This window comes from Marmota monax, unplaced genomic scaffold (assembly GCF_021218885.2).
Source record: "Marmota monax isolate L192 unplaced genomic scaffold, Marmota_monax_Labrador192_F-V1.1 WCK01_AAM20220418_F8-fsc00111, whole genome shotgun sequence".
Classification (NCBI taxonomy): domain Eukaryota; kingdom Metazoa; phylum Chordata; class Mammalia; order Rodentia; family Sciuridae; genus Marmota; species Marmota monax.
In genome coordinates this window covers 655024-678685 of record NW_026695067.1, presented here as the reverse complement: position 1 = coordinate 678685, position 23662 = coordinate 655024, and the positions used below count along the sequence as shown (strand labels likewise).

At 47.5% G+C, this 23662-nt stretch overlaps 1 protein-coding gene across 1 annotated transcript; it reads right to left on the bottom strand.

Annotated features, from left to right (window-relative positions):
- Positions 1 to 1748: 1748 nt before the first annotated feature.
- Positions 1749 to 21888, bottom strand: Ctsh (cathepsin H). The gene is made up of 12 exons (XM_046427854.2): positions 21758 to 21888; positions 17719 to 17750; positions 16946 to 17051; positions 15888 to 15958; positions 14925 to 15029; positions 12462 to 12548; positions 11557 to 11612; positions 8404 to 8485; positions 7132 to 7200; positions 5229 to 5335; positions 3156 to 3281; positions 1749 to 2203 (listed from the first exon to the last, which is right to left on the bottom strand). Exons 1-12 carry the CDS (start codon positions 21846 to 21848, stop codon positions 2128 to 2130), a joined length of 1008 nt encoding a protein of 335 aa, XP_046283810.1. The 5' UTR covers positions 21849 to 21888; the 3' UTR covers positions 1749 to 2127.
- Between the last annotated feature and the right edge of the window lie 1774 nt (positions 21889 to 23662).

Below are 23662 nucleotides of genomic sequence, written 5' to 3'. Positions count from 1 at the left end.
GATTAATCTTTTTATTTTTAAATCAGGGATTGAACCACCCAGGGGCATTTAGCCACTGAGCTACATCCCTAGCCCTTTAATTTTATTTATTTATTTTTATGCGGTGTTGAGGATTGAATTCAGGGCCTCATGTGTGTGAGGCAAACGCTCTGCCACTGAGCTACAAGCCCAGCCTCCTCCCCAGCATTTTATATATTCTATTTTGAGACAGGGACTCTCACTAAGTTGCTTAGGGCCTTGCTAAATTGCTGAGGCTGGGTTTGAACTCAAATCCTCCTACCTCAGGCTCCTGAACTGCTGGAATTACAGGCATGTGTCACTGTGTCTGGGCCCAGTGAATCTATTCTTAACTGGTATACTGTTTTAAGGGATGAGACTTAATATATTTTATTTTTTACTTTTTTGGGTACTGAGGATTGAACTCAGGGGCACTTGACCACTGAGCCAATCCAAGTCCTATTTTTTTGTATTTTAGTTAGAGACAGGGTCTCACTGAGTTGCTTAGTGCTTCGATTTTGCTGAGGCTGGCTTTGAACCTGTGATCCTCCTGCCTCAGCCTCCTGAGCCACTGAAACTTGATATATTTTAATATGAAAAAAATATATTTTTATTACTTATAAAATCTTAATTATCTTGGCATTTTTCCTAGGTAAATATAAATCATTATTTTTTTTTTTTGAGATTTTAGTTGGAAATGTACAAGCTTGTGTTTTATTTCTGGCAAAAATCAACTTATTTATCAGTACTGGGGACTGAGCCCACCCTTTATTTATTTATTTATCTATTTATTTTGAAATAAGGTCCCACTAAGGTATTTAGGACCTCACTACATTGTTGAGGCTGATTTTTAACTTGCAATCCTCCTGCCTCAGCCTCCAGAGTTACTGGGATTACAGGTGTGTGCCAGCATGCCTGCTAATCAGATTATTTAAATTAATGATTCTGCTGGGCCTCAAGCATGCCAGGCAAATGCTCTACCACTGAGCAGCATCTCCAGACCCACATGTGAATTTTCTAAGCCTTGTCATGCACATAACATTTTTTTCTTCCAGACAGTTTCAAAATTTTTGCTTTCCAGGAAGCCCAAGTAACACCAGGCTTCAGTTATTAAGAAAGACTATGAAATGCAAGACAAAGAGCTGAGGTATAGGTCTGTAGAACTTCACAGAAAAGGAAGAGGAGCATTCAGGCATGTTCAAAAGGGATTAGAACTGGGTATGGTGGTGCATGCCTGTAATCCCAGAGACTTGGAGACTTAGGCAGGAGGATTGGATTAGAGGCCAGCCTCAGCAACTTAACAAGACCCTAATCAACTTAGTGAGACCCTGTCTCAAAAATAAAAAAAATTTTAAAAAGGCTGGGGATGTGACTCAGTGGTTAAGAACCCCTGGGTTCAATCTCTGGTACCCCCAAAGAAAAAGGATTATTAAAGATGAAATGGGGCCCAGGGTCTTGAGGAGGGGTAGGAAACTGACAGAAGGGAGGCCACACAGAGATGTACAGGCTTTCAGGCTGTCCTGGCTTTGCCAGACCCTGCCCCATTTCCTTCTCCCTCCCTCCTGAGGTGTAGGACAGTCAGAATTCCTAAATCTGCTCTTCTTCCTGCTCTGATGGACAGTATCACCGACATCCATACTATGTTTCCAGCCAGAGACCAGGGCACCCTGCTGATACCTCCATCCTGGGAGACTGAGCCCTGAGAACCCAGTTTGAGAAGTGTCTGGTCCTGTATCAGCACAGGCCTTGGCTCAGGGAGGTGCTCACTCAATGTTTATTGAAAAAAGAATACAGAAAAGATAGTAGACTGAAGTGCTCTCTACATGTGGAAGTAGCCCCTCTTGAAAGAAAGAATATCCTCCATCCACATGGGTTTGAGTCAGTTAAAAACCACACCTAAGGCACATGGCTGGTGATGGTCATCACATCAAAAGATGTGAGTGGGCTTCTTGTGCAATGGAATTCTTCCTCCTTGTCTTTAGGTTTCCAGGCTCAGAACAGGAGTGAGGGTGAAAAATGGGGGCCTCTGGTGGATCCCCCCAGAGCTTCCTCCAGGCAGGATTTCCACCAAACAGCTGGAACACCAGTTCCTCTCCTTCTCCGCCAACCGTCTCCACAGCTTCCGCTGGCTCACACCTCAGGGATCGGGTAGGAGGCACAGGCAGCCAGACCACACATGTTCTTCCCACGCTCAATGAGGAAGTACCTGGGCAGAGAGAAAGATCTTTCTAGAATGTTCTGCCACTCACCAAGACCTGACTCCAGGGATTAAGCCCCCTGAATTTATTCATGAAATAGTGGCATTGGGTTTTTTTTATCAACAAGAAATTACTGATGTAACCTTGTGAAAAATTTCTTTTTCCCTCTCCTGGGTCACCAAATGATCTCATTTTCTTATTCTGTCCATATCCTACTTCTTCCCAGAATTGCCTGTTGGCCCCCTTCCTAGCCCTGGCTAGGCCTTCACATAGTTACTTCACATCACCAGGGCTCCTTGTTGAGGTAAGGACAGAAACTCCTTTTCAGAGGAATCTGAAAGGAGACACAGAGTCACATCAACATGCACAGACACCCAGGCCTCCTGGCTCCAACATTTTTTCCTTGAAGTAGGGACTGTCAAGTTCAGGGGCAAATTGTTGTCCTGATTTCTCAAAGCTGGACCCTCCCAAAGGGTGGCTTGGTCCCAGCAGGGTTCAGGGTTCTAAGCTGTTATCGCAGCAGTGGTTACTACTGAGGCTCTACTGAGCCAACTGGATTCCTATTACCTGCGTTAGTAGCTGGGGTCCCAGGGGTAGAGGTCACATTCTCATGCTTCCCCCTGGCCTGGCAAGGGCTTGGCTGAACAGCTCCTTTCTTGAAGCTGTAACTTTCTTTCTTTCTTTCTATCTATCTATCTATCTATCTACCAATGAGTTACACCCTCAGCTCCCGTTTTTAAAATTTTTAATTTTGAGATAGGGTCTTGCTAACTTGCTGAGGCTGGCCTTGAACTTTCTCAATCCTTCTGCCTCAGCCTCTGAAGTTGCTGGTATTACAGGTGTGTGCCACTGTACCCAGCCTGGAAGCCATAACTTTGAGGTGGAAGAGATACCCACAAGGTCCTCCAACCTGAGCAACATGACCCCCACCCCGAACAATGGGACTGAGAAGCTACTTACCCATCCTTTCCCCAATGGGAGCCCCAAGAATTCTTCACGATCCAGTAGGGTATCCCATTCTCTTCTCCATACCCAACAGCCAGTACTGCGTGGTTTACTTTATCTGGAGTCTTATGACAGGAAGTACTGGGAAGGAAATAAAAGAGAGTGGATACTATGGGAAGGACAGAAGCCACCGCGAGTCACACCCAAGCATGGCTCTCCCTGTGTGCTAGGGCCATGTTTCCCATGGGAGCCCATCAGGTGAGAATGACTTCTCTTCACATTGAGAGGGAGTAGTTCTCAGTTCTTTCAGTCCTGCTGGTGCAAGGAGAGTCTTGGTGTGGTGCTGGCCCCTTTCCTCCAGTGTGACACCTTCTCTCCCACTAAAGAGGGAACAGTCCTCCTGCTGCACCTTTGGCAGCCAACAGTGTTGGACTAGAATTCAACACCATGCTGTTTTGCTACCAGTGCATTTATTTCAAAGTTTCCATGAGGAAATTCCAAGAATTCATGGGAAAGCTGCAGCGGTCACAGGTGGATTCTGCTAATGTGGAACTGAGTTTCGAGTACATATGGGCCAGGCCCCGGGCAGGTGCTGGGGTGCGAGCAGCAGGGTCCACCCTGCAGATGGGCAAAGAGGCTGCCTCTGAGCAGTGGACTATGGGCTGACAGTGCGGAGGATGACGGGAGCCCTAAAGAGGGGCTCCAGCTCAGTGAGGTGGGGAGCAGGGGGGCCAGGAAGGCCTCCCTGAGGAAGCAGGGAACACCCATGAAACTTCAAACCCTTCCATGTGGCTGGGGTGGGGGTTGCAGGGGGAGCCAGGGACAGGGAGGGAGATGTGACACACATGAATGTGGAGAAGAGGGAAGGGTCAGATTATAAGGGTCCCCACAGCTGGGCTAAGACACTGAGCAAAGGGAGGCGCTGGAGTGCTTAGAGTTGGCATGTCAGAAGGTGAACCCTGGCTCCAAGTGGAGGAAGGGCCAGCATGTGTGGGGGTGTGTGTGTGTGTCATGGTCAAGGACAAGCCAGTGAGGAGGCTGCTGGAAGGCGGGAAATGGTGGGCTGGGTGAGAGGAGATGGGAGGTGGATGGGAGGGGAGAGCCCAGAGGTGAGCAATGTTACAGGGACAGTGAGGACGACGGGAGGAGGGCTCACACGGCTCTGTCCTTCCTCCAGTGCAGCAGCAGGGATGGGGCCCCTGCTGACTGGATGGAGACCTGGGCAGGAAGGGGCCAGAAGAGAGATGCAGGCCGTGAGGTTTCCAAAGCCATCCAGGCTGAGGTGTGGCGGGAGCTGGGTGCGGGTCCAACAGTTCTCAGCAAATAGCTGGCCATGGAGCTACAGGGGCAGCTGAGAACTCAGAAGAGGGCTGACAGACAGCACTAACATTTTAGGGTGCCTGGAAAACGAGGGGACATGAAGGACTCTGGGGAGCAGGCAGGAGGTGGCTAGAGACACACACTGAACTCACTGCACAAAACAGGCAGGCTAAGAGGTGTGGGCAGGAGCAACCCTGCAAGAGAGATGCCAAGGGGCCTGGCTTTCCCGAGCACAGGATTCTGGTGCTTGAGAGCAGTTACTTTCTTATCCCTGTTCTATGTCTTCAAATTTTCTTTCTTTTTTTAAATATATACATTTTTTAGTTGTAGATGGATATAATATCTTTCTTTCTTTCTTTATTTTTATGTGGTCCTGAGGATCAAACTCAGCACTTCATACGTGCGAGGCAAGTGCTCTGCCTCTGAGCTGTAGCCCCAGCCCTGTCTTTACATTTTTGAATGTGAGGTTTTTAACTGGGGTTTTTAACTTTCTTCCATAGATGAGGCTACCTCTCTGAGTTAGTGAGCACTGGCCCTCACCAGCCATGTGTCAGGGATCCCTTCTGATCTCTTTTCTCTGAAAGTCTGTGGTCCCCGACCCTGAGAGCTGCATGGGGTCTAACCGAGGAAACATCAAATTCCCAGCAAGGCAGATGTCATGAAATGGTCTGACCAGGAGTCTGGGCTGAGCCCAAGGCCCCTGTGCCAGGAGTGAGGAGGCCCCCCAGTTTGCTCCACCAGCCTTCTTGGCTCCTGGACCCAGCTCACCTGGAGTAGACACCACTTTTATACATCATGAAATCTTCAGTCACCTCAAAAGCAAAGCTCACGGGGTTGTATAGGGCCACGGCCTCCACCATTGCCTCCTCATCATTCTGCGGACAGACAGAGGATTGAGAGAAAGACAGCATGGTCTCTGTCACCTCCCCACCCCACTTTCAAAATATGGCCCTCTGCCACAAGGTAGGGGCAGGAGGTCCAGACCAATATACATGACCAGGAGGAAGGAAGAGGCAAAAATGCAGCCATCAAGGGGCAGCCCCCTCTGTCCAGCAGAACCTCGTCCCTGGGCCCTGCCTCTTGTGCAGATTGCCAGGTTCCTTTGGTTTTCTATTGGCTTACACTCCTTCCTCCCCCCAGCACGGGCTCCCCGTGGCCTCCCCTCCCTTTGCTGGCTGAGTCTGTCTGGTCTTCTCCCCCACAACACACAAGTGTGGACTTGCTCATCAGTCACTCCCCACTATTCACTGAGGCCAGGGGCTCTGAAGGCGGAGAGATGGGTGTGACATACCCAGGCCTCCCTGAAAGTCAACCGATGAATTTCTGCTGGTAGAACATAAGGTTCATAAACCCAGGAACAGATAAGACCCAGATCTGAACACCAGATCTGCCCACATCTTCATTCTTGTTCTATTTTCTTGTCTTTTTATTTTTTTGAGACACTAAGTTGTTGAAGCTGGCCTCAAACTTGCGATCCTTTTGCTTCAGCTTCCTGAGTCACTGGGATTACAGGTGTGCACCACCATGCCCTGAGAACTGGCTCTTTTCTGAAGACAGTAACATCCCTATCCTGGGGTATGGGTTGTATGTGGTCAAGGCAATGAGCCCTGGTTCTGGAATGACATGATCTCAAATCAAATCCAGTTTCCAATTCCTAGCTCTATGGGCTGTGGGCACATTACTTAAGGACTCTGAACCTCTGTTTCCTCATCTATAAAATGAAGATGAATAACAATATTCACCTTCTAGGGTTATTTTGACTTTAAAGGAGATAATGGATGTCTGGTTGTTGGGTACAGCACCTTTAAGTACTTCATAAATGTATATTGTCATTACTGCCCAGAGCTTGGCACGTGTTTCAAATGCATAGCTGCAGTTGTCATTACAAAGACATCACTTCTATGACCTGCATATATGTTTACTGGCACATGCCCCCACCCCTTAGGCTCTCATTTGTACAAATCATACCTGCCCATATCTATGAAGATATTTGATCACTCCTACACAATCCTCCCCTACTATATGCACCCTGGAGTCACGAGGGCCGTTCATTCACATTCAAGCATTTCTTGCAAAAGCAGGGCACAGCTGCATTTCTCAATCCACTGGAGGTGAGGTGTGACTGTGTAACTCATTTATTGCCATAATTGTCTACTCTCTTTCCGTCAGCCTGGGTCCTGCGGTGAGGTCAATAGGTCAGAATACAGTCCTGCCTATGCAAGGGACAGGTCACAGGAGTGAGACATACACTTTATGTAAGCCTTTCTGATTTGAGGCTGGTCATGACTGCAGCAGAACCTAGCTCATCCTGACTGACACACATTCATACTCCTCCTCAATCTCACACACACGTTCTGACATCACGCACATGGTCACACCCTCTTGTGCAAGGTGTGGATTATCGCTTGCATTTTACAGACAAGAAAACAGAACAAGAATGAAGATGTGGGCAGCCCTGGTGTTCAGAACCTGAGCATCAGCCAGTCGGTGATTCCTTTTCCATCTTCTACCACGCTCTCAGCACAGTTGAGTTAGAGTCAATGATAACTCTTCAGTCAAAGTGACATACTGTCAGAGATGCTGCCCTCCTGGGCCCACTGGCCACCTACCACTGTGGAGACCAGCTTCATCAGAATATATTCCCCAATTGAGAGAAGAGCCCAGTACTCACAAGTGTAATGTTGGCTACATCCTTGACAAATGCAATGGCCTTTTCTGGACGGAACTTGCACTTACTGTCCTGTTCAGGGCAGAAAGGGCACAGAATATAAGTTAGGAGAGCCCTGGTCCAAGGCTGAGACTCCAGCCTCCACATATGCAGTTTGATAACATTTACTATGTGTCCGAGGGCCTTGATGAGGGTGTCAGTTCAGTGAGAATTAGAGGTATAACTGTCCTCAAGGAATTCAGAGTCTACGGGCAGGAAATAGCCCTGTGCTGGCTGTGGGGCAGAGAGGGACACACACAGTGCTTGGTGGCACACCAGGGAGGAGCCGGAGCCAGCCCAAGGAAGATCACAGAGAAATGGAGGCTGAGTAAGAGGAGAGGGGAGGGACCCTCAGTCAGTCCAGGAAGCAGCTGACAAGAGGGAGCTGCAGAGCTAAGGTCACAGGATAGGGAAGAGCAGGACTGTAGGGAGAGCAGGACCTCCGTGGTTTAGAAACCAGCAAGTGGCTGGGCCTGAGCACAGGGTTTGTGAGGGGGAGGTAACAGGAGATAAGATTGGCTAGGGTGGGGGTGGGGAGGGCTCAAGGAGCCTCCTGAGAGTTCTGAACAAGGCAGGTGCATGTCAGAGCTGCGTCTGAGGCCCAAGGGGAGGCCAGCCCAGTGACCCCATGAAGGGAGACCAAGGTCTGAGTGGGCAGTGGGGACATGGCATGAAACAAGGAAGCCTAAGTGAGAAGGTCTGTGATGGCCAGCAGCAGAGTAGGCCAGACCCAGACAGGACCCCAGGTGGCCAGTAGGTTCTGAGGAGGCTGGTGCTGCTCCTCGCTGAGAGGGGAAGCAAAGGAGGGGCTGTGGGTTTGGAAGAAAGACAAAGGGCTTGGCTGTGGCCAGCTTGGGATGAGGTGATGGAGGGGGTGGCCCCTGGCGCACACAGCAGAGCAATGTAGAAGTGGCCTAGGAGAGCATGGTGGTCAGTATGAGAGACCTCCTGTATGGACAGGAGGCAGGCCAGGAAAACATCAGGGCAGGCAGGGCGGTGTGCGGAAGGGTTCCTGAGGAGGATACTCAGGAAGCAGAGAGATAGTGCCACAGGGGTGGGGGTGACAAGAGGCCAGAGGGGAGCGCAAAGGGCTCAGACATTCTGGATCACAGCAAGAGGTGGAATGATGGTGGAATGAAATGGCCATCATAACCCTAGGTACATGGGAGACAAGATGTGTCCTGACACAGGTAGGAATGGAGATGGGAGAAGACAGCTGGGGCTACCCGGAATTACCTTGCCCAAGTAGGGGTAGGTGTCTTCTCCCATGATGCCCTTGTTGTACAGGATGTACTCGAAGGCCTGGCTGGGGAGGCCCCTGCAAGAAGCACACACAGGTAAGCCCAGGTGGAGCCACCCTGATGGACAGAGGTGGGGCCTGCAGAGCTGGAGCTTGTGTGATATTCGCTGTGACCTGGCTCACTGGGTCTTGGTGAGCGTGCCCTGGTGGCAGAGGAGGTCTCCTGAGAGGTCAGCAATGTTGCCCTACTTGCCTTGGCATAAAGCTTAGCAAACTCAGGTGAGTCCACTGGAGGTCATGAGGAATGGGAAGTCTCTCAGGAAGACCTATGGGATCGCCCCAGTGCACCATCACCAAAAGCACACTGCCTAAGGGGCAGCCCTGTGAGGGGGTGGTCCGCACATGACTGCCTGACCCTTGAGCGATAGGTGTTATTTCCCTGATTCAGCTCAGAGAGGCTGAACACCTTGCCCAGGGTCACAAAGCTGGAGTTAGGCTTTGGTTCCAAAGGTGAATCCTTTCTTCATCATGCTACCTCCCAGAGAAAACAAAAAACTTAACTGCTGCCCAGCACTCCCCACTCTGATCCCTACTGTGTCTTCCTCTCCACAGCGTGTGCCACTGTGACCTGATCTATGACATGCTTACAGCCTGTCTGACCTGACCAGCTGAGTGTCAGCTCCAGTTCTGCAGAGTGTTGTACCCCTGTGCCTGGATACACAGTCGGGCTTGATGGTAGCTAGTGCATGGATGAAAAAAAGTCCTGTCCCTTCAAAAAACAGGGCTGCAGCATGCCCAGGGTTCAACGTGTTAGGGTGGTATGAAGTTGCCCAGTGGAAAGAGATCAAAATGAGACTGAGTATGATGGTACTGTAGCAGGCAGTGATGTCACACTTGACCCCTGCACTTGGCCAGGCATAGCCCTTTGCAGGAGGCTTGGTGTTAGCTGCTGCCAAAGCAGATAGTGGGGCAAGAGGTAAATGGATCAAGGACTTAGGAATAAGACCAGAGACCCCGTGCCTAATAGAAGAAAAAGCAGGCCCAAATCTTCATCATGTTGGATTAGAGCCTGACTTCCTTAACAAGACTCTTAAAGCACAAGAAATAATAAATGGGATGGATTCAAACTGAAACGCTTCTTCTCAGCAAAAGAAACAATCAGTGAGGTAAAGAGAAAGCCTACAGAATGGGAGCAAATTTTTACCATATGCACATCAGATAGAGCACTAATCTCTAGGATTCATAAAGAACTCAAAAATCTTTTTTTTTTTTTGAGAGGGAGAGAGAGAATTTTAATATTTATTTTTTAGTTATCGGCAGACACAACATCTCTGTTTGTATGTGGTGCTGAGGATCGAACCCGGGCCGCACGCATGCCAGGCGAGTGTGCTACCGCTTGAGCCACATCCCCAGCCCCAAGAACTCAAAAATCTTAACACCAAAAAACCAAATAACCCAATCAATAAATGGGCCAAGGCACTGATCAGACACTTCTAAGAAGATGATATACAATCAATCAACAAATATATGAAAAAATGTTCAACATCTCTAGCAATTAGAGAAATGCAAATCAAAACTACTCTAAGGTTTCATCTCACACCAGTCAGAATGGCAGCTATTAAGAATACAAACAACAATAAGTTTTGGCGAGGATGTGGGGGAAAGGCACACTCTTACATTGCTGGTGGGACTGCAACAAATCCAGAAAGCAGTATGGAGATTCCTTAGAAAACTTGGAATGGAACCACCATTTGACCCAGCTATCCCATTTCTCTGACTATACCCAAAGGATTTAAAATCAGCATACTACAGTAATGCAGCCACATTGATGTTTACAGCAGCTATTGAGCTAAAATATGAAACCAACCTAGATGTCCTCCAATAGATGAATGCATAAAGAAACTGTGGTATATATACACAATGGAATATTACTCAGTATTGAAAGAGAATAAAATCATGGCACTTGCAGGTAAATGGATGGAGCTGGAAAATATCATGCTAAGCGAAGTAAACCAATGCCAAAAAACCAAAGGCCGAATGTTTTCTCTGATAAGTGGATGCTGATTCATAATGGGGGTGGGGGTGGGAGTATGGGAGGAATGGAGGAGCTTTGGACAAGGCAAAGGAGGGGGAGGAGAAGGGAGGGGGCATGGGAGAAGGAAAGATGGTAGAATGAAATGGCCATCATTACCCTAGATACATGTATGAAGACACAAATGGTGTGACTGTACTTTGTGAACAACCAGATAAATGAAAAATTATGCTCCATATGTGTACTATGAATTGATATGCATTCTGCTGTCATGTATAACAAATTAGAATAAATTGATTAATTAAAAAAATGTGTTCCCATAGGGAAAGAAGTGCCAATGTGGTGGGGCTGAGGCCTGAAGGGGGATGCACCATGGGTGGGCAGGCAGACGGGCAGGCAGTCTGGGTTGGGAGCTTCCCTAGGGGCCCCCAAGGGCCTGGCTTTATGCATATTATGTTCTGTCAAAGCTGAACAATCCCACATAAATATCTCAGAGCATAACACAGTGCAGAAAGAGATGAAGCTGAGAGTCATTGTAGAAATGGGAGGAAATTCCTAACTACCTGATGTAGGGATGGGCCAGGAAAGCAGGCCCAGTGGAGGTACAGCTCCCTGCATGGACACATTGCCCTGGTGAGCAAAGCTCCCTCACAGGCCAGTGAGCTAGGGCATCTAGCACTTCAGTGGACCTGTCTAAAGGCTAAACAGCTGTTGGTGTGTGGATCTCCTTTTTGGAGGATGATGTATAACAATATTTTTCTCACTCTTATAAATCCTTTGGCCACTTGCCCAGGAGGCTTTTGTGATTATATCATGTGCTCTGGAGAGAGCCATGATATTCTCCAACTCCATCCATTTACCTGCAAATGCCATGATTTTATTCTCTTTCAATACTGAGTAACTTGGTGGAGAGAGGATGGATTTCAGAACTAGACAGGTCTGGGCTCCGATTGTAGCTCTGCCCAGACTGGCTCTGAGATCCTGGCAGTGTAAGGTGACCTTCCTCACTGCATGACAGATGGGGTTGTCTGACACGGGGACGGCACATGCTAGATCTGATAGCAGTGATCAGTGGGAGCTGAGAAGGGGTTCCAGGCCCTCCTGGTTGAGGACTTACCCTTGGCAGCCATGATTGTTGAAATTCTGGGCACAGTCCACCAGCTGCTGCTCTGCCTACAGAAAAGAGCACAAATCCAGTGAGTCCAAGGCCAAGAGGCTATGGAGGCTTTGGCATGAGGTGCCAGGTCTCCTGATCTTTGTCCAATTGGCACTGTGTCAAGATGACCAGATTACAAACTCCCCAAGGGCAGGACAATCTCTGCAATGTCAGCTCAGCAGGTGGCACATGTCAGGAGGGGCTCAGGAGCTACCTGGCATCAAGTAGGCAAGTGAGAGGCAGTGAGCAGGCACTGCATGGCCCAAGCCCCTGCTCTGCAGGCATGCACACAGTGGGATCACAGGGGCTCTTGGGGGAGGGTGCTGGGGGAGGGGGGAAGAGCCAGTCAGAGACCCAGCCCCACCTTTCCTTGACCTGGGCCTTCATGCCTCGATGGTCTCGCCCTACACTTTCCCTCTTCCCCATACAGAGGGGGGGACTGGGACAGTTTCCTCAGAGCCTATCACCTCTCACTGTTTGTGGTCAAGGGATAGATATGTTGGTTGTTGCTCTTCCCACTTAAGACAACAGAGGCAGCTTAGGAAGGCATAAAGCTCCTACAGGACTGTCTCCCAGGCAGGCTCTGCTTTTCTAAGCCTATCTTTGGTGAAAGGCCCCAGACTGTCAAAGTGAGGAACGTGAGGAACACACAGAACCACCCAGGAGTGAGCCCACCACAGTTCCCTCAATAAGCCTCATTCTTTCCAGGAAAAGTATTATTTGAAATTCTCATGTCAAATGTCCACAGGCTGGAACACCTGAGGTCCAACTGAAATAGCTCTGAAGGAAGCTGAAGGCCCAGGCACGGCCTCCAGCCCAGGCTGGGGGCGTCCTCCATAGGACTTAGCCCAAGGCTGACTTCTTACCAAAGACAGCATCTTCCCACTGGCGATGGCCACCGCAGACTCCAGGGCCCCTGTGGTGGAGAAAGTCCAGCAACTGCCACAGGCACCCTAGAGAGGCCAAAGAGGGCAGAGGAAGTCAGCAACTGGAATACCACAAGAAGGCCCTGCTTCCTCCACTCACCCCTGTGAAATGCCCCAGGCCCTGAATGCCTTTGTAGTTTACAGAGCCCTGCTCCAGGTTTGTCCAGCCTGAGCCTCAGAAGTCCTGAGAGGCAACCAAGTCTCATGGAGAAGCAGCAGTTCTGACTGGCACCAGCAGACTCTCAGTCTGGGCCACTCCTCTTGTTGATCCATCCCTGCCATCTTCCAGGGCTGGGAGCCCCTTCCTGACCCCACTCTTCAGACTTCTGGCTTTCCTACTTTTGGAGTCTTTTGCTGGCTCCTCTTCTCCATACTGTTTCCCAACAAAGGGAGTCACTAAATTTCTGTTTCTAGAACCTTCACCTATTCACCACCAATCTCATTCCACCTAACAACAGTTTCCTAAACTGTAGCTTCAGCCTCGACCTTTATCTAGGCCTACAGATCAAAATGACTTCCAGATAGACCTACCGGGGTGCTCCTGACATCTTAGGCAGGCTCTGGGGATCCTGCCCTATGCATCACTCGCGTCGTCTTCTGCCACATTCATTGCTGCACCCCCAGGATGACTTGAGGGTTGGCTGTCTGCACTAGTGCTGGGCTGCTTGGTTCAGATCATAGTTCTGCCTCACACTAGCTGTGTAAGCCAGGCCAGTGACTTCCCCCACAGAACCTGTTTCTTCATTTGTAAAATGGAAGGTGCTAGATTAAGGTCATGCAGCTACCCATATGGACTTAATAATGTTCATGGTGGTTATTATTTTCCTCTCAGGCTCATTTTTGTCTCTTCCTCTTCTTATTGGTTCTATGTTTCACATCCTACTTATGAAATGTCTCTTAAACTCCCTTCCTCCTGTCCATGTCATTGCCCCAATTTGGTCCTCATGACCTGTCTCCCTGGAAAGAGCTGTCACACTGGCCTCCCCCTCTAGTCTCATCCTCTCAGAGCTTTCCTTACACAGGAAGAGCTGGTCAGAGTGTCCTTGAGATGTTCAAAGAGGCGGGTTTGGACACACTGGGGGTGACCTTGTTCACTGCTGAAGGAGACACAGTAGGGCTGGATTAGGCCCAGAGGCCTGGTTTTGAATTGTCTCTCACTTATCTTGGACCTTGAACAAGCCACCCTCCCGCTCAGTTTCCTTCTCTGTAAAGTGACAGAGAAGGGGGCTGCTGAGCTAACAACAATGCTGTAGCTGCTGTTTGGAATGACCTTGTTCCTGCCCCCTTAACCTGTGCCTGGAGGCCCAGGATCTGCTGATAGGAAGAATTTGAATATTCTTAGTGGACCTCCCCTTCCATCTGCCCAAATGGTGAGCAGGTGTAGGTTTCCACACCAAATACTTGTTGTTCTGAATTGTCCTGAGGTTCTCCAGAGGTCTTGGAGAAAGAGCTGCCTCTGGGTCATGAAGCTGAAGGCAGGCTTTTTTCTACTGCAGGCTGGGAGGGGAGATTTGTTTTGGCTTGCAGAGGGCTGGTTTAAACAACCAGTTCACTTGGCAGGCTGCAGGACATGGTGAGCTTGGGAGGATGTGGAGTTGCTCCACATGATAGATTTGGAAAGTGAAAAACATTTCCCTTAGTAAGTTTCAGTGGAAAGTCAAGAATTGCCTGAAAGAAAGACTTAACCTTGCATTTCCTGGAATCGAGGAGTTAGCATTCCTCTGAAGAGGGCCACTGCCCTGCTACTTTGAGGGGAAGGGCCTGGATAGGCAGACAGCAGAGGAGAGTTGGGCTGGGACTCCAGAAGAGAGCATGTGCAAGTTGGGGGAAGGGAGGGGGCATGCGCAGCCCAGTCCACTGTGCCCCAGGTGATGCTCTGCCCCACAGAAAGGCCACCTCTGCTGTGGCCAGAGAACACCCAGGAAATGCTGGGTTTCATTCAGCTCACTGACCACCTGGAACCACTCAAAAGAGACAGGCATTCAGGGGAGGGGCTGCAGCCTGGTGCCTTGAGGAATAGCTGCAGAACAGGAGGAGAAGATACATGGTGGTAGGAATGGAGTCATGATGTCCAATCTCTGCTGGGCACAGGGAACAAAACGTTTTGAGTGATTCCAAAGGACAGACCTGGGACCCACAGGGGAGTGTGTGTTGCGCACGTGCGCTCGCATGTGTGGGAGTAAACTTTAGCCCAATGAAGGAACATTTTCTCCCTCCAGAGCAGCTCACATGAGTAACAACCTCCCTAGCCTTGCAGAGGAACAGACCTGGAGAGATGGTGAGGAAAAAGTAGAGGTGGGAATAAGCTTGAGTGGTTTTGTGGTTTCTCTGAGTTTTCCTTCCAGGAATATTGTCTATGAATGTGGCTTTTTTTGGGGGAAGGTTGGGGATTGCCATGCACACCTGATTTTTCACCGGTGAGACAAAGTTTCCTTTTTTCCGCCAGTCCATAGAGGTTGGGTATGGGCCAGTACCCCGAAGGTAATTACTTTTGGTGGCTGAGCAATTCTGGAACAAACAAATACATTATATTCAGGTAAAAAAAAAATCCCTTTTGTCAAAAAAAAAAAAAAATAATGTAATTAAAATGAAATCATCAAGACAAGTAAGAAAGGCTATCACTGTGAGAACTGTCCCTCCCCTGTCTACAGGTACCAAATGCTGAATGATATGTTCACTCTAGAGCCCAGGTTTGAGGAATTAGGAAAGGGTAGCAGATTTAGCAAATAAAAATACACCTTAACTCATTCAATTTGAATACCAGGTATAAAATTAGTTTCCCTTAATATCTTGTAAGTATGTTCCTTGCAATATTTAGAATATACTAAGGGCTCACCTTGCTAAGGTGAGGTCAGAGATAAACCCTCTAGCTTCCTCAAAAAATATTGGGATGCCCCCAGCAATGGCTTAGGGGTGGACTGAATCTAGCTGGAAGCAGAACAGGTTAAAAACTTATTCCAGGGCTGGGGATGTGGCTCAAGCAGTAGCGGGCTCGCCTGGCATGTGTGCGGCCCGGGTTCGATCCTCAGCACCACATACAAACAAAGATGTTGTGTCTGCCGAGAACTAAAATAAATAAATATTTAAAAAACAAAAACAAACTTATTCCAAAGGTTTGAATGAAAAGATGTGCCAGGTGTGGTGGTGCATGCTACCCAGCTGACTCAGGAGGCTGAGGCAGGAGGATCACAAGTTGAAGGCCAGCCTCAGCAACTTAGTGAGTTCCTGTCTCAAAACTAAAAATAAAAAGGGCTGGGGATATAGCTCAGTGGTAGTGTGGCCCTGAGTTCAATCCCCAGTACCACTGGGGGTGGGGGGAGAAGGAAAGAAAGAAATCAAGATTTGTTTGCAATGAATTATACCTACCTGCGGCTCTGACCAAAGATATTTTTGTTTTATCTCAGCAAAGCTCATGTCTGAAAATTGGTTCAGTGCCACTGAAAAAGAGAGGGAAAATCAAAACCAAACCAAAACAAAACAAACAAAAAAAAAGAAAGAAAGAAAGAAAAGAAATCAACCAAAATGAAGTAGAAAAACTTATCGAGTCATTACTAAAGAAACAAAAAATAAAGAAACTTCTTCACTTAAGTCCTTCAAAATTTTAAATTTAATATGATCCAATAAATTAAGGTCAATGTTCCCTGTGCTTCAGAACCACTGGGGGAGCTTTACAACAGTATAGGTGTCTGGGCTGCACCCCAGAGATGCTGATGGATGCAGCTGGTCTAGGCCGGGGCCTGGGCACCCACGTTTTTAGACAGCCCACAGGTGAGTATGATGGAGAACTACTACACCTGTGTAAATGCTCCCCCACCTGTGCCACAAGCAGTCTTCATAGCAGCCCAGGGAGGGGCGCATGGTCATCTGTACTGACAGCTCATGTTCAGCATCAGCCCCCAACCCACTGCAAAGTCACACGCTAGTACGGGACAGCTCCTGAGCCCAATATGGCTGAACTGCCACCATTTCTCAGAACCCCAGTAAAACTATCTGAATGTGTGTGCATTTCTAGTGATACAAATATGTAGTGAAGGGGGATGTCCCCAAAGGCGGCCCATGAGCTCAGAGCATTCTCTGAGAGACACTGCCCCTGACAGCTCTGGGTCTCTGGGATGGACCCTCAGATGGCAGGAATAGAGCAGAGGCTTCTTCTCTAGAGTCTCCTGTAAATGTCACACCACCTAGAGGGTACTAGCATTTCCCTAATTTACAACTCTGTGTTTCATAGACAATAACAGTAAAGTCACAGTCTCAGGCTGGCCAAGGTTGGCCTCAGGGCCTGGGTATCAGCTCCCCACATCACCTCATCATACCCTCTAATGGCTATTATCAGCCTGTGTCACAAATGCTTTCTTTCCAGATCTGAGATGCTCCCTCCCCAGCCTCCCTCTGGAGAAGCCTGAAGGAAAGGCACCCCACAGTACTTTTAAATGTGTGGTTCCTATTGTTGTGGGCCTCGATCTTCCTCCAGTTGCTGACAAATGTCTGCAGCCTGTGGTGGTACTCCTCTGAGCTGTATTTCTTTTGGTGCTAAAAACAAAACAAAAACAAACAAAAAACATTAACAATAAGTCATGGAAACAGGATGCATGAAGGAGATTTCTTGTTTTCTGAAAGGAGGAATGGAGGTTTTCTTTCTGCCAAGATTCTCAGGACAAATCTTGTGTCAATGGGTGGCACTGGGTCTCTACTATCAAAATCAGTAAGTTACAAAGCGGCCTCCTGCCTCCAGAGATCTGTGGCCAAAATGAAGATCAAGTAGTTGCTTGAAAGTCAGCCAAGAATCCAAAAGGCTCTGATGAAGGGATCTGCCAAGTGCAGGTCACCCCCGGACACCAGGACTGGTAGTGAGTCAAGCTGATGGCAAAAATCATCATTTTTCAAAAGTTTATACACTAGTATTCTCCACCTGATTTTGCAGCCACTGTGCAAGGTGCTCTGAATACAAAAAAAAATGGAAGTGAATTTCAAGGTTTGAAAGGCTGCCAGCCATGTCTGTGACTGGGGACCATTGTTTGGAAGGATTTTACTTAATTGCATCTTTGCTAGTATTCAGCCAATCTGAACTCTGGAAAGACCCAGGGTGGGTTGAATGTGGAAAATCCCTTTTTATCGTTTCAAATCTGGTACAATTTGGTTTAATAACAGGAAACTTTGTGAAATGAAAAACTTTAGAAAGAAGAAGTTGGGCACTGACCTGTACCATCCATGACTTAAAATGAAACTTCTCTGTAAAAGGAAAAAAAAAAAAAATTAGGTCTGGGCCTCCTGGTAATGTTGAGTTTAGAGCCAACTAAAACATTTTAGAGCTGATTTGCATTTTAGAAAACTATGCTACATTTAAAATACCAAAGGTGATATGATCTAATGCTGAATCCAAAAGGAACTCAAACTCTTTCTGCTTTGTATCCCAAATTAATTTTTTTTCTTTTCTCCTTTTTTTTTCAGTGCTGTGGAAGAATCTCAGGGCTTCACATATGCTGGGCAAGTATTCCACCAGAGTTACATCTCCAGACTCCCAAATTAAATTTGAAAAACAATATACTTTATTATTTTTTTTGTTAAAATGAAGATTATGCTATATTTTATTTTCAGAGAAGGAAATACTCAATGGCTAGCTTTCTAAAATAAATATATAAATTTAATGTAATTACAAGTAATGTTCCAGCATTATTTTTCACTTTATGAGTTGATGCTAAAATTCATACAAAGAATACATGGTCAAGTATATCCAGACTTTATTATTTTTTTAAAAATGTAGCTGGGGATGGCACCTAGGCCTCGCCCATGCTAAGTACTCCACTAAATTTCCCCCCAAATGATATACTTTTAATCATTGTTTATTTTTAATCACTGATAAACTTTTAATCATTGACACAGTTAAAAATCAGGATAGTGTTTATCCTGGGTGGACTGTGAGCTATTTCTTATCGTGCCGGCAATGTTTGGCAACGTTCTATTGCTTCATCAGAGTGCAGGTCATGCAAGATGTCTCAATTGTGAAAACTAATTGTGAAAACGCATACTTAATGATTTGTGCACTTTTCTGTATGATATTATATTTCAATAAGAAGTTAATTAAAAACCTATATGCCCAAAGGGTCAGCACATGCTTTCTCAAGAGGGATAGACAGGAAATATTTTAGGCTTTGCAATCCATAAGGTCTCTGTCACAACTATTTATCTCATCTTTGTACCTTAAAAGAAGCCATAGGCAATGGGAAAATTAATGGGTCTAAAAAACTTTACAAAACAATAAAATATATAGTTTCACAGGAGGTGGGGATATAGCTCAGTGGTAGAGTGCTTGCTTGCCTAGCATGCATGTGGCCTTGGGTTCAATCCTCAGTACTGCAAAAAAGGGAAGAAAAAAACAACATCATTCTTTTAAAGCTAGCCAATAAAACCCATATGCCTTGGGAGTTTGCTACTTACCATCAATGATATAAACAAACTTTTCTATAAGAATTGGATATTTTACATAGTTTCTTTTTCTCATTGAATATCTATCTTTTCACCTCACAGTATTTTACCCTAAAGGAACATTTTTTATTTTGAGTACTTTTTATATTTGAGTATCCTATTTTGCAACAACAAAAAATATCAATTTAATTTTTTTTATTTCCTGAATATTATAAAAAATTTATTCTTGATTGAATAATCATAGGGATTATGAGTACCCCAACTGATTAAACTTTCAAATATATTATACATTGTGAAAAGTAATTGTTAAATCTAAAATGTAAAAAAATCTTTTGGAAATGTATTTCTTAATGAGATAAACTTTCATTACTTCTTCCTCCTCATGGATTAAATATTTGTGATTAAGCATTATCTACTGCTTGAGACAGGGTTCAACATTAATTCTGGTCTCATTATTTTTGAAGTCAAAGGGATGGAAAGTCCTGATCAAATAAGCAGCTGGGAAAGAAAGGCAGTTTTCAGAGCAATGTCCAATTCAATTCTTTGCCTGGTCCTAGGTCCCAGGACCCAAATCATGAGGTCAGCAATACCTCAGGGGAATCCTCCCTTCTTCATTTCAGTTTCCTTGAGAAATGAAGAACACCAAACTTGAAAGATTTGTGACCATTTGTCTTTTTGTTTGCTACATCCAAGGGTTGGGCTTCAGGATAAATGCCTTTAGATGCTTTTCTTCAATTTTTGCAAAGGAGACATCTGGAAGTAAAGGGTCTGGAAACTGACTCCTAGAAACTGAATCCATCTGTGTTGATATCACTTGAAACAGCCTCTGTGTTCCCCTAGGAATTCACACCCCAGTTTGAAGGTCAGTGCTGCACAGCATTTAGATTTCTCTCTGTGGATTCCAGAGCTATTCCAGAAACCATTGTCCCTGAGGAAAAAAATGCATATTTCCCCACACATGTCCTGCTTAGGGTTTCAGGGATCTACATCCTGGTTATGGGGCTCTGCTTGCAGTTGGGGCCTTCAGAGAAAACAGAGCTCAATTCAGGACCACCATCTGCAGCAGGATGGAGTTCAGATTACTGACCTGTGCCTCAGGCAGATTTCAAAAGTAACTAGCAGGTGTGAAAAACCCCTAGGCTACTTTTCATTCTTAGGAAGTCAAGAGAAGAAAATGCAGAACCTTAAGACAGGGCCAGAAAGATCAGCTGATAACCATGTCTCAATTTCACACAGATCCATTCCAACTCCCTTACCACTTTTCAAACAAGTATCATTATATGTGTCCTGCCTGGGAAGGATCCTCAGCAGGAGTCAGGAAATCACAGCTTGCCACCTGTTTTTGTAAGCCCAGGAGTTTCAATGGCTTTTTATACTTTTAACCTGTTGATGAGGGTAGGGGAAGAATAGTAATATTTTGTACCATCTGAAGTTTTTTTTTTTTTTTTAATCTTTTGAATTTTTAAATTTGTTCTTTTAAGTATACAGGACAATAGAATGTATTTGACACATTATACATACATAGAGTATAACTTCCCATTCTTGTGGTTGTACATGGTGTGGAGTTTCACTGGTCATGTATTCATATAAAAACATAGGAAAGTTATGTCCGATTCATTCTGTCTTTCTTATTCCCTTCCCCCTCCCTTCCCTTCATTCCCCTTTGTCTAATACAATGAACTTCTATTCTTTCCTCCAGCACCTGAAAATCTTTTGAAATTCGAAGCTCAGCGTCCATAAATGTTTATTAGAGCATAATCATGCTCACTCATTTACATTCTGTATGTGGCTGCTTTTGGCCTAGAACGGCAGAGTTAAATGGTTGTTACAGAGACCAAATGACCCACAAAGCTAAAATATTTACTAGCTGGTGTTTCACAGAAAAAGTGTGCCAAGCCCTGCTTGAGAGTTACCTGCTTTTCTGTGCCAGCACTCCTCTACACAGGCCGCCTGCCAAAGAAAACCAAAGCCCTCTGCAGGGAAGCAGCTGGGTTTCCCTTAGGTGAGGACTGACCTGGAGCTGTGTGCCCGCTTGAGCTTCCACTTATAAATAGGCAGGAAGGAATGAGGAGATTCTGACCAGGCAAGATTGAGCCTGGGTGATCTTTGTCCCATTCCCAAGCTGGTCCTTGGCTACTCTTCTCTGTCCCAGGGTGAAGGGGGCAGGTGGGTTTGTAAGCTCAGAGCCTGTGGACTGAGGCTGGGGCCAAGGGCAGCAGGGAAGGAGGGGGGCTAAAAGGAGGGGTGCAAGAGCAGCAGGATGCTGGTACAGTCGCAGCCCACCAGACACCATAGGATTAGGGGTTAAAACTGCTATTGGACTAGGTGCTGCTGTAGCAGGAGTCACACCTCCACACAGCCCATTCCAACCCATTTTACAGATGAACTTTCAAGGCACCTTTGGGGATCCCCTATGTCTATGGGAAAGCCGCTAGAAAAGGCTGGAAAACCCCGCTTGCCTGTGGCAGGAGCACTTCAGAGTCCTCTGTGTCCCCAGTTGCCCGCGTTGGCGGTTGGAGGGCAGAAAGGTTGCGGGCTTCTTTGGTATTCTAGGCTTTGACGCCGCCTGGGCAAGGGGGACCCTGGCCACACAGCCCATCTGTTCCTTTGGTCATGGAAGACACCCACCCTCCGAGACCACCCGTCTCCCGCCCTGCGGGAGGCCACCCATTCACCCCTCCCTAATCCCAACACGCACAGCCTGAACCTGGGCCCTGGGGAACGCCCAGTGCCCCACCGCCCCCAAGTTCTGCGAGTTCTCCGGAGCGCGGAGTCTGGGACCCTCCAGCCCCTCGTCCGCGGCCCGGGCATACCTAAAGCGTTCACGGACAGCGCGGCGGCAGCGCGGGCAGGGGCGCCCAGGAGCCAAGCCCAGGCGCAGAGCAGCGGCAGCACGGCCCTCATCGCGGCGGCGCGGCGCGGCTGTGGCTCCAGGCCCCGGAGGTGGCGGCCAGGGCTAAGGTCCCGGAGGCGGCGGGGCGGGGCGAGGCGGCGGGCGGGGCGGCACCGCAGGACCCAGTCCCGCGGCCGGCTCGCGGGAGGCGGGGCCAGGTCGACCCCTGGCGGACCCGCGGCCACTCCTTCCCACCCTTCCCACCATCCGGGCCACTGCGCTCCCCTCTCCTTTTCTCTGGAGGGAAGGGCGGATTGGACAGCCCCTCCTGGAGGGGTCCCTGCTCTGCCCAGCTGGGCTGGCACCGACTGGCGAGGGTGGCTCTCGAAGGACGGAGGCCTTAGCCAGACCTCTCCATCTCCCTGCCGGTTCCCCGTCCTACAACCCCGTCTCCCTGCCGGTGCCCACCTCCAGAGCGCCCGTCTGTCAGTCACCACATTCTCCAGACTACACCCCCCTCCCGCGCCCGCACACCCTTCTTGGAATAAACTTAACAACCAGAGGAACTAACCCAAGCTCTGTGGTTGTCCTTCCACTCACGTCCAACAGGCGTTTTCTTCTTTTCTGCTGAGGAAGTCACATCCATGGCTATAGGATCATTTTCTTTATTTTGCAAAACAGAAGAAAGGAGGAAGCTGATATGTAAGAGTCTGCATGTGAAATAGGATGGGGACACTTCAAAATAAGGAACGCTCACTGTTTGCTTTGTGGGGGAGGGGAGGTCAGGGTCTTAATGTCCTCCACTCCTTTATTTGTTGTTATTGGGGGGTGGGGTACTGGGAATTGAACCTAGGGCACCCTACTACTGAGCTACATCCCCAGTCTTTTTTTGTTATTTATTTTGAGATGGGGGTCTTGTTAAATTGCACAGGCTGTCCTTGAACTTGCAATCCTCCTGCTTCAGTCTCTGGAGTTGCTGGTATTACAAGTGTTCACCACCAACAACTGGCTTTTTGTTTGTTTTGTTTTAATTAGGATCTCATTCTTGTAGTTGTACATGATGTCACCAACTGGCTTTGACTCCCTGTTTTACATATTGAGAAACAGAGGCCGTGGAACTAGATGGTAACTTTCCTAGCACTTTTGTAGAGAGAGCCTGAGGTTAGCTTGGATCTACTGAAGACTCCTAATGTCTTTTGCAGCCTATGACACTTTGGTGGGGCCACAGCCTGCCCCAGGATCTTGGGTCAGAATCTGAGCTTTCCTGACCTGCTTTCCTTGAAGTTCTAAGCCCAGACTCTGCTTCACAGGCACATTGGGGAGCAGATGTCTGGAGTCTTCTTGCAGCATCTGGTCAGTAAGTTTTGGTGTTACAGAGCTGGGGCCTTCTAAGAAACTGAGACAGCATGAAGGCTCCCCTTCAAGCCTCCATTCTTTCAATCAAGTCAGATTTCGAGCCTCGATTCTTTCAATCAAGTCAGATTTCGGATGTGTTGCTCAGAGTAGCGGGTGTGAGTTTATTAGAAGGAATGGGAAAGGGGATACTCTCAAGGGAGAGAGTGGGTTCTGTAAGAGAGGCGAGGGATAGCATGCCTCTCCTGCCCTCCAGTTTTATTGAGGGTTCCAGGAAAGCTTCCAGAGAATCCCACCTAGATTTATTTCTTCTGACTGACAGTAGGATAACATCAGACTTTCAAGTCTCCACTGCTTTGACAACTCCAGGTCACTTAGGCTCATAGAACCGTTCTTATACATGTTATGGTTGGGGGAATTATCATGTCTCCCTGAGTTCTGGTTTCTGGTCTGTGTAAGAGTCCCAAACTCCCTGCAGGGTAACTTGTGTTCTTATCATTGCATTATTTTGGGCCTGCATTTTTCCTGCAGA

What these genes read in the sequence shown, in the direction of transcription:
- Ctsh (XM_046427854.2), bottom strand. Translation starts at nt 21,848, where the DNA reads ATGAGGGCCGTGCTGCCGCTGCTCTGCGCCTGGGCTTGGCTCCTGGGC. An exon ending in GTGGGAAGATGCTGTCTTTG is followed by an intron (nt 11,613 to 12,461) that starts GTAAGAAGTCAG and finishes TCTTTTCTGTAG; the next exon opens with GCAGAGCAGCAGCTGGTGGA. An exon ending in TCCCATTGGGGAAAGGATGG is followed by an intron (nt 2,204 to 3,155) that starts GTAAGTAGCTTC and finishes CTCTCTGCCCAG; the next exon opens with GTACTTCCTCATTGAGCGTG.